This window comes from Callorhinus ursinus, unplaced genomic scaffold (genome assembly GCF_003265705.2).
Source record: "Callorhinus ursinus isolate GAN/ISIS: 27379988/994484 unplaced genomic scaffold, GSC_fseal_2.0 scaffold48, whole genome shotgun sequence".
NCBI classification, from domain to species: domain Eukaryota; kingdom Metazoa; phylum Chordata; class Mammalia; order Carnivora; family Otariidae; genus Callorhinus; species Callorhinus ursinus.
In genome coordinates this window covers 6,122,690-6,132,789 of record NW_027397110.1, presented here as the reverse complement: position 1 = coordinate 6,132,789, position 10,100 = coordinate 6,122,690, and the positions used below count along the sequence as shown (strand labels likewise).

The following is a 10,100-nucleotide window of genomic DNA, read 5'->3' as shown; positions in this document are numbered from 1 at the left end:
AATCTGAAAGGAGGATGAAGCAGGCCACCATTATCTACAAAGTCCACAAATGGGAGACAGCCCAACTGTCCAAGGATAGGGGATTTGCTACATAATAAATCATGATCCGTGTGGGCTTATGGAGAACGTGTGACCCCAGGGGAAAGCCCATCTGATGAAGGGAAAAGCAGCAGCCCCCTGGTGGGCCATGTGGTTTCATCAGAGCGATCGGCGTTTCCTCGGGATGTCCAGTATTTTTTTCCTGTGCATGGTTTTCTGTACAGTCCAAACTTTACATGACGAACCCCAACACACATTAGAAATAAGTGCTGGGCCCCTTCCTGTCTCCTCTCCCACTGCCCCCCAACAATGACACAAGTCGCAGAGCCTCAGGGAACTGCAGAAGGGTTAGTATTAGCAAAGTTTTATTTCAATGTTTTTTCTGCTCATAAATGATTCTGAAAAAGCCCATATGCAAGAGGCGAACCCACCCTTGTCTAAAGGCAACATCAAGATCACGGAGAATGCTGCTCAGACGAAACCTCCCCTCTGCTGGGGTGCAGGCAGCATGAGGGGTGGGTCTGGGACAGAGGAATAAATACACATCGTCTCAGCTTGGCCATCAGCGCTGGTGGCCCGGGGTCCAGAGGCGGTCCACCAGACTGCCGGCCTGAATGCTCAGGTGTGTTGGGGAAGATGCTGAGGCTTCCGGAGGGCCCGCGTGCCCACCAGAGGAGCCCTCAGCCAGGCCCCCCCTCCTCCTCCTCCTCCAGCCCGGAGCGGGGAGAGCCCAGCTCCCTGCTGGCTGGGCTTGCCTGGGTCCTGGGGTGGGGGGCAAACTCTCACCCCCACGGCACCTGCCAAGAGGACTTTTTGGTGTTACTGTCATGTAGTGTCAGGTGCTGAGGCCTGGCTGTGGCCCTGAGCAGGTAGTGAGGGGTGGCAGGCGAGGGTCCCGAGGCAGTGCCTGGGGCGGTGGGGGGGGGTCCCCTGGCATTTGCAGCTCTGGGCTGCCTGTACATTTGTGTTTATTTCTAGACGTGGTCTGCCCTGGGAGGGGTGGGTGGAGCATGGCGCTTGCAGCCTTGGCCTAGTAGTGTGTGGGTGGGTGAGTGGGGTGGTGAGAGGGGAGGGCCAGGGCCAGGGCCAAGCATCACTGGTAAGAACCAATGAGGGCCAAACAGGAACCCACCCGGAAGGCGGCTGGCGGCAGCCCACCTGTAACAGAACCTTGCTCCCAAAGGGGTCCCTCGGGGGCCAGCCCAGCGGGATACCCAGCCAAGCACAGGCAGGCCAGGCTAAACCCAGGGCCATAGTGGGAGATGTGGGGTAAGGAAGTGATGTTAAAGAACAGTGGCGGGAGGTGTGGACAGGGCACGGTGAGTATGCGGGGCGGGCGCGTGCGAGCAGCCAGTGCCTGGCCCTCAGAAGGCGAAGCAGCGCTCCTTGGGGTGGCCCACACGGTCCAGGTTAGGCAGGCAGGCGTACTGGATCATGGGCGGGGGTCCACACATCAGTATCAGCGGCTCCTCCTCTGGAGGCGGGAGGTGGTCCCGGATCATCTCTTCATTTACGAAGCCCTGGCTGTAGTCCCAGGCTGCGGGCGGAAGATCAGGTGAGTCCAAGTGGGGCCGCATGACTGCCCAACGACTGCCCACCTGCCCAAAACCCCTCCCCTTGACCGTTATACTCCTGTACCATGAGTTTCTCCCTTCTTTCAACAAACACTGGAGAATGAAGAGGCTGATCCAAAGCAAACACTTGCTCTGGTCCCCTGCCCCAGCCTGGCTCGCCCAGAACAAAACAGCCAGTAAGCAATTAACAAAATGGCAATAGTGCATATGTATCAATATTTACTTTAAATGTAAATGGGCTAAATTCTCCAATCAAAAGTGGCTGAGTGGATAAAAAACAAGACACAAAAACAGACATATAAATCCATGGAACAGAATAGAAAGCCCAGAAATAAACACATGATTATATGGTCAATTAATCTTCAATAAAGGAGGCAAGAATATCCAATGGGGAAAAGGCAGTCTCTTCAACAAATGGTGCTGGGGAAACCAGACAGCTACATGCAAAAGGATGAAACTAGATCATTTTTGTACACCATACACACAAAAAAACCCTCAAAATGGGTTAAGGACCTAAATGTGAGACCTGACACTATAAAAACACTAGAAGAGAGCACAGGCAGTAATGTCTCTAATATCAGCCATAGCAACATTTTTCTAGACCGGTCCCCAGAGGCAAGAGAAATCAAAGCAAAAATAAACTATTGGGACTCCATCAAAATAAAAAGCTTCTGCACAGCAGAGGAAACAACCCACAAAACTAAAAGACAACCTATGGAATGGGAGCAGATATTTACAAATGATATATCAGATAAAGGATTAGTATCCAAAATATATAAAGAACTGATACAACTCAACATCCAAAAAACAAACAGTCCCGTTAAAAAATGGGCAGGAGACATGAACAGACCATTTCTCTAGAGACATCCAGATGACCAACAGACACATGAAAAGATGCTCCACATCACTCATCATCAGGAAATACAAAGCAAAACTACAATGAGATATCACCTCACACCTGTCACAGTGGCTAAAATAAAAAACACAAAACAAAAATAAAAAAAAATACAAACACACACACAAAAAACCACAAGAGGTGTTGGCAAGGGTGTGGAGAAAAAGGAACCCTTGTGCATTGTTGGTAGGAAGGCAAACTGGTGCAGCCACTCTGGAAAACAGTATGGAGGTGCCTCAAAAAATTAAAAATAGAATTACACTACGATCCAGTAATCATGCAACTGGGTATCTACCCAGAGAATACGAAAACACTAATTCAAAGGGATACACGCACCCTATGTTTATAGCCACGTTATTTACAACAGCCAAATTATGGAAGCAGCCCAAGTGTCCACCAATTGATGAATGGATAAAGAAGATGTGGTGTGTGTGTATATAATGGAATATTAGCCATAAAATGAATGAAATCTTGCCAATTGCAACAACATGGATGGATCTAGAGAATATAATGCTAAGTGAAGCCAGTCAGTCAGAGAAAGACAAATACCAGATGATGTCACTCACACACGGGACTGAAGAAACAAAACAAACAAAGGGGAAAAAAAAAACAGACAAACCAGAAAACAGACTCTTTAACTGTGGAGAACAGAGAGATGGTCATCACGGGGGAGGGGGGCGGGGGATGGGTGAAGCAGGTGAGGGGCTGAAGAGGACACCTATCATGATGAGCACTAAGTGATGCAGAGAATTGTTGAATCACTTCATTGGACACCTGAAATGTCTAACACTGCACGTTAACTACACTGGAATTAGAAGGAAACAAACAAGACCTACCTACATGTTGCCTACAAGACACTCACTTCAGATGTTTGTAAGGACACATGCAGACTGAGAGTGAAGGGACGGAAAAAGATATTCTTTCCAAATGGAAATGAAAAGGAAGCGAGAGTAAGTAAGAGACAAAGATGGGCATTACATACAGGTAAAGAGGCCAATCTCACCAGGATATAACATTGGTCAATATTTACGCACCCAACATAGAAGTACCTGATTATATAAAGCCAATACTAACAGATTTAAAGGGAGAAATAGCAACACAATAATAGTAAGGGATGTTTTAAAAAGATTATTTATTTGAGAGAGAGAGAGAAAGGGAGCAGGAGGGAGAGAGAATCTGAAGCAGACTCTGCCCTGAGCACAGAGGCCGAAATGGGGCTCGATCCCATGACCTCGAGATCATGACCTGAGTTGAAACCAAGAGTTGGACGCTTAACTGACTGAGCCACCCAGGTGCCCCAACAGTGAGAGATTTTAATACCCTGCTTTTATCAACGGATAGGTCACCCAGACAGAAAAGCAATAAGGGAACATTGGCCTTAAGGAACACGTTAGAGCAGATGGACCTAACAAACATTTACAGAACGTTCCATCCAAAAGCACACACACATTCTGCTCAAGTGCACACCTCGCAGCTGTCAGAATGCCATCATCAGAAGACAGGAAACAAGTGCTGGCGAGGATGTGGAGAAAAAGGACCCTCGTGCACTGTGGGTGGGAATGCAAGCTGGTGCAGCCACTCTGGAAAACCGTATGGAGGTGGTGCCTCAAAAAATTAAAGATAGAATTACACTGTGATCCAGCAATCCCACTTTTGGGTATTTACCTGAAGAAAATGAAAACATTAACTCAAAAACATTTCTGCACCCCATGTTCACTCACTGCTGCATTGTTTACAACAGCCAAGATAGGGAAGCAGCCGAAATGTCCATTAATGGATACGTGGGTAAAGAAAGTGTGTTATAAATACTGTCAGGGAGCAAGATTTCCTGTCCCTTCAAGGTCCTTCTAGGTGGGCTAAGAATCAAATTGACATGAGAGAGATTAACAGGAGGAAATCAAATTTAATAGCGTACATACAGGGAATCCACACAGGCACGGACATTCCAAAGACAGTCAGGCAAAATGGGGTATATATGTCATTCTGAACGAAGGAGAAGGGGGCAGGGGTCTGGGATTTCGGAGGAAAGGAATGCATTTCACAGGGTGATAAGAAGAGCAGATGTTTGGTAAGTAGATGTTTGCCCTACCCTACAGACGGATCACTCAGGTAAAATTTACCTCTGTTAATAGCCCTTATTCTGGGAAAGACCGCCAATTTAGATTCTTCTGTATAGTTAAGGAAGGGATCAAAGTTTCTCTTGAGCTCAGCAGGGTCTCAAGTGCCTCTAGCTCAAGATAATCCACATGCCAAAGTGGCACATTCAGCGCGGTGGGGGGGGAGGCGGCGGTCCTGAACCCCTTCAATACAATGGAATATTACTCAGCCATAGAAAAGAATGAAATCTTGCCATTTGTGGCAACATGGACGGACCTTGGGGGCATTATACTAAGTGAAATGAGTCAGACAGAAAGTCTAAATACCGTATGAGCTCACTTATATGTGGAATCTTTAAAAAAACAACAAAACAACAAAACCAAAAAACCCAAGCTCATAGATACAGAGAACAGACTGCTGGTTGCCAGAGGTGGGGGGGCGGGACGGAGAAACAGGTGGAGGTTTAAGTCTATTTTTAAGAAATTGCACGGCACTAAGCTTTATTTGCTAGTGTGTAAAATGTGCAGGTATAGAAGATAGCTCAATTTTACCAGGATTTTTTTTAGATAGTGTATTTTTCTTTATACATGTACCGAAGGTGGCTTTGTGGGGAAACGCAGGTCAGCTGTCTTTGCCACGTGAGCTCACCCCACTCCCCGTTCCTTCACTTGCACACTAGCCCAGCCCACCTGCTACCATGACCTTTTCTCAGCACGTAGGATTGAAGTTTATACTTAATGTTGTAGCACTACCGCGACTCCTCTTGAACTGTGGCTCAGGGTAATAATAAACCTAAGTGTGAGATGCGAGACCACCCGCCCAAAGTCCTCCTTGGTGGGTAACTGGTTGCTGCTCAAACGGGTCCCCAAGAGGCAGCACTCCAGTGGCGGCACTGCCATGTGTCACCACCAGGGGTCAGCGCCAGCCCCTCCCCCGCCGGCCACAGGGACCAGGCTGCCCTCCATGCACCCCGCAGGGAGGAAACACCAGTTTCCCGCCTTTGATTGAGACAGGGATACAAAAGAAACATTCCTCTCTTTATTGTTGGAAAAGGAGCAACTCCCCTTCTCGTTGGCCCTGCCAGACCTCCCTGCCTGACCCTACAGCTGGCCTGTGAACAGCGGGGAGGTGTGTGTGGGGGGGGGTGACCAGCACGGGTCCACTCATATGTGCATTTTTGGCCATGAGTACAGTACTGTCAATATATTTTCCTTATGATTTTCTTGTTAACATTTTCTTCTCTCTAGCCCAGTTTATTGTAAGAATACCACATGTGTGACATACAAAACAGGTGTTGTTAATGGATGGTTTGTGTTCTTGGTAAGGCTTCTGGTCAACAGTAGGCTATGAGTGGTTACGTTTTTGCGGAGTCAAAGTTCTATGCGGATTTTCAACTGCACACGGGGGTCAGTGTCCCGAATCCTGGCATTGCCCAAGGTCAACTGTGCTTTGTTTCTCCCTGGTCTCACTAACCACTTGCTACTTGACTCTGTAACTTGCTAGTAAGCTTGTTTCCTGTTCACCCGCCCCCACTAGAACATCAGCTCACGGGGCCAAGCCAGCTTCAGGAACAGAGTGGACAAGGCGCCTGGTTCAGATGGGCTGGTCCAGGACGGCTGGCCAGCGACAGATCTCAGGGTACTGCTGTCAGGTCCACAATCCAACCAGGCCCACGCATAGCTCTTGGCCAGGAGGCCCAGAACCCAGCTTGATCACCCCAGAAGGACGGCTCCTCTCTCGGGGATGGGTCCAGATGGCCCACTCATGAGACGGATGCCCATCCCTAGACCCCATCTGCTCAGTTCTAGGGGAAGCAGAGGTGGGGTGTCCCCATACCACGGATGAGCCCTGGGGAACTGTGGGCCCCAGGAGGAGGGGGGAGGCCAAGCAAGGGCAGGGTGGCCGATCACACACTGGGGCCCGTAAGGGTGCTTCGAAAATGTCCAGTTTCCAACATTTAGAAGTTTCCCGTGGTGATGCAGGTCCCTGCTTCTCTTGAAAAGTAGAAGGGCCTGACCGACAGGGCTGCAGCCACACAGAAGGACCGCACCACTCGGCCAAACATCATCAGTGTCACAGACCAAGAAGCCTGAGCTACTGCTTTTCTCACAGCAAAGAAGAAATTGAGATATTTCTTGTACCCACATCTCTACCTACAGCAGGAGAATGAAGCAGAACTTAACTCCCAGAGGACAGCCTTGTTTCAGGTTTGGGAGGCAGCCCTCACTCGCTGCTCCTGCGGGACCTTGGCATGGGTAGAAGGAGGGTCGCTGTAGGTCAGCCCGGCCCCCAAGACCCAGGGAGAAAACAGTGTAACAGGCCTTACGGGGTACAAACCGCACAGCGGGCGCAGCTGCCCCCACGCCCCCGCAGTGACCCTGCTGACCTGCCCCAGAGTGAGCCCCCCACCAAGGGCAGAAGGCCAGCTTGCTTTGTCCAGCAAGGGCAGAAGGCCTTGGGCTCTGGAGGAGGATGCGAGCTCAAGTCTCGGCTCTGGTGTTTTCTAGCTGGGGGTCGTGGGACACTTACTTCCCCTCTCTGACCCCTCCTTCATCTGTGAGATGGGGTCACACCACCTCCCTCTCCCCGAACCACCCTGAGCACCATCGGAGACCAAGCGAGTCGAAGGCCCAGCACCCTCACCCAGCCCAGCCCACCCAGCGCTTCTGTCTCTCACCTTCAGGGGCCTTGTCCACGGTGTACCAGAGCTTGAAGCGAGCAGAATGTTCGTTCCTCAGTTCCTCCAGCTCGGGCCGCAGCAGGATGTCCTTCTCAGTCTGGGGAGGCGGGGGGGGGGGGGGGGGACAGGGCCCAGAGGTCAGGAGGGACTGCCCTTGGAGACACTTGTCGCCCAAATGGCTCATCATCCCGCCCACCGTGGGCCACACACTTGGCAAAGCTTGCAGGACAGCAGCCTGGCGGAGCTGACCCAGACTCCTGGAAATGTGCGCCCCGTTCTGCCCATCTCGCCCGAGGAGCGGCTCGAAGCTGCAGATGACGTTCATTACAAATGGCGTTTGCAGATGGTTTCTACCACTGTGGGGACACGTGCCCCCATATAACGGGTGGAGGAAGCAAACAGCTGAACACAGGTGCAGTCAACTACAGAACAAGGAAAGACCGAAGCAAATAGGCCAAAACCTGCGCAGTGCCTGTCCCACTTAAAATAGCAGTTGGTTCTGGTGACAGGTCCCCCATCCCTCAGATAAGCCTCCTTACATTCTGGTATCTTGGGTTGCACATCCTTAAATCGGGAAATGCAGGCAACTAGTCCCCAAATCACACCTGCTCCTTCCACAGTCTCACCTACGCTGTGGCCTACAGCTCCCCACTCTCTGCTCCCACCAGCTTCATCCAGTTGGCTCCATGTGGCCAGTCCTTCAGCCTGGTGTCACCTCCTCCAGGAAGCCTTCCTAGACTCCCCAGGGGCATCAGCGACCAGCTCCTCACATGGCCCCTCTGACCACAGGCCTCTCTGTCTCATGAGTCTCCAGGTCACTCCCAGATAGAAGGGGCTCCTCGGGCCAGTGGCGGCGTGACTGACTTCATGGGACTGTTATAAACTGGGGGCCAAAGGGCTCTGTCAACCAGAAGGGATCGCCTACTCACAAAACACTACTGAGCCCCTGAGCTGGGGCAGCATGGCCCTCCCCAGGGAGGCAGACCTGGGAGAGGTGGGATGCATTTTCTCTGCTCCCACGGGACCTCGACATGCTCAGCGAAAGGGGCTACTGGCGGGCGATTCACAGCAGGGACTGAGCAGGAAGGGACGGATGATTTGAAGCCACAACAATTAATATTTCCTGAGTATCCACTGCGTGGAGGGGGGTCTTGCTGACGGGAGGGACTGACCCAGCTCAAGGTGTACTTGTTCTCACAAGGACCCTAAAGGTCTGGTTTCTCAGCGTTCCCCTCCAGGAACTGGGCTGCAGGCAGGAGGCATGAGTCTCTGCAGGTCCCAGGGAGGAGGATGTTGATTGTTTCTTCCATTTCTCTTCTTTTTTAAAGTAGGCTCCATGCCCAGCATGAAGCCCAATGCAGGGCTTGAACTCGCAACCCCGAGATCAAGACCAGAACTGAAATCAAGAGTTGGACACTTCATCGACTGAGCTGCCCAGGCGCCCCTCGTTTCTCCCATTTCTCAGGGGGGCAGTGGGCCCCTCCTGCCCTGATCGAGTGAGGACAGGGCCAGGGCTCAGGCTGGACAAGCTCTGCATAAAAAATGCCAAAATATGGAGGTAAAGAAAAATCCCCTGATAGTCTTCAGAGATAACAAGCATTAGGATTTTTTGTGTATCTTTTAGACTTTGCTTTCTAATAAGTACATATACTTTCTTTTTAACAAAAATGGGATCAGAGGACACATGCCACCTTGTCACCTGCTCTTCCAAGGTAAGAACATGTCACAGACCCTCCATGTGCCATCAGCCTCCGAGCGCCTGCGCTTCCCTTACCAGCTGCCCAGCTTTGCCCTGGACAGAGGGACCATCTGTTCTCCACCGAAGGGCATTTAAATAGTTTTGAACACCCTCCTTCATAAACAGTGTCTCTCTGCCCATCGTCACTGCCCTACCAATTCCTCAGATAAATCTCAGAAAGTGGAGTTCGGGGCAGAAAACTCCACATGGGTAAGGCATTCGATACACACAGGTTTCAGTCATTCACACACCAGAATGGCACCCAACACCATCCCTCTTCCTACGCCTTTGCCGGCCCTGGGTAATAACCATTTAGTCTTGGCCGATCAGATGGATGGAAAGTAAATCTCATGTTTTATTTACTTATGTATTTACTTTAAAGTTCATTCATTCATTCTTTTTTTTTTTTTAAGTAATCTCTACGCCCAATGTGGAGCTCGAACCCATGACCCCGAGATCAAGAGTTGCGTGCTCTTCCGAATGAGCCAGCCAGGTGCCTGTAATTTTTATTACTTAAAAAAAAAGGGTAAGTTTGTCACTGGCTCTAGTTGTATCTTATTAGTCTGAAAAGACTCTTTCTATATTGGTGATGAGGTATGGATTTTTCCTGGAGTTATTTATCAATCTTACTTATAAGGTTTTCTCATTTGTAAGCCAATGGGCTCTCCTTTCGTGTCTTGCTTAGATTGCCCATCCTCCTTCATTCATTCAGTACTCATAAAAATGCTCACCTAGCCCCTCTAAAGCTTCACTTTCCTACATGTACATTTTTTTTTAAAGATTTTTATTTATTTGACAGAGAGAGACACAGCAAGAGAGGGAACACAAGCAGGGGGAGTGGGAGAGGGAGAAGCAGGCTTCCCGCAGAGCAGGGAGCCCGATGCAGGGCTCGATCCCAGGACCCTGGGATCATGACCTGAGCCGAAGGCAGACGCCCAACCAACTGAGCCACCCAGGCGCCCCTCTGTGTGTGGTGTGTGTGTGTGTGTGGTGTGTGTGTGTGGTGTGGTGTGTGTGTGTGGAGTGTGTGTGTGTGGTGTGTGTGCTGTGTGGTGTGTGTGTGTGTGTGTGTGTGTG

At 50.3% G+C, this 10,100-nt stretch overlaps 1 protein-coding gene across 2 annotated transcripts in view; it reads right to left on the bottom strand.

The window, feature by feature from the left end:
* Window positions 1–387: 387 nt before the first annotated feature.
* The window catches only part of CYB5R3 (cytochrome b5 reductase 3), a 28,655-nt gene continuing 18,942 nt past the window's right edge, over window positions 388–10,100 (bottom strand). For both annotated transcript variants that reach the window (XM_025881514.2, XM_025881515.2), the window contains exons 8-9: window positions 7,283–7,382; window positions 388–1,576 (exon numbers count right to left, since the gene is read on the bottom strand). In XM_025881514.2, the coding sequence (XP_025737299.1) occupies window positions 1,404–1,576; window positions 7,283–7,382 (273 nt within the window). In that variant the 3' untranslated portion in view covers window positions 388–1,403. The remainder of the gene's footprint in view (window positions 1,577–7,282; window positions 7,383–10,100) is intronic.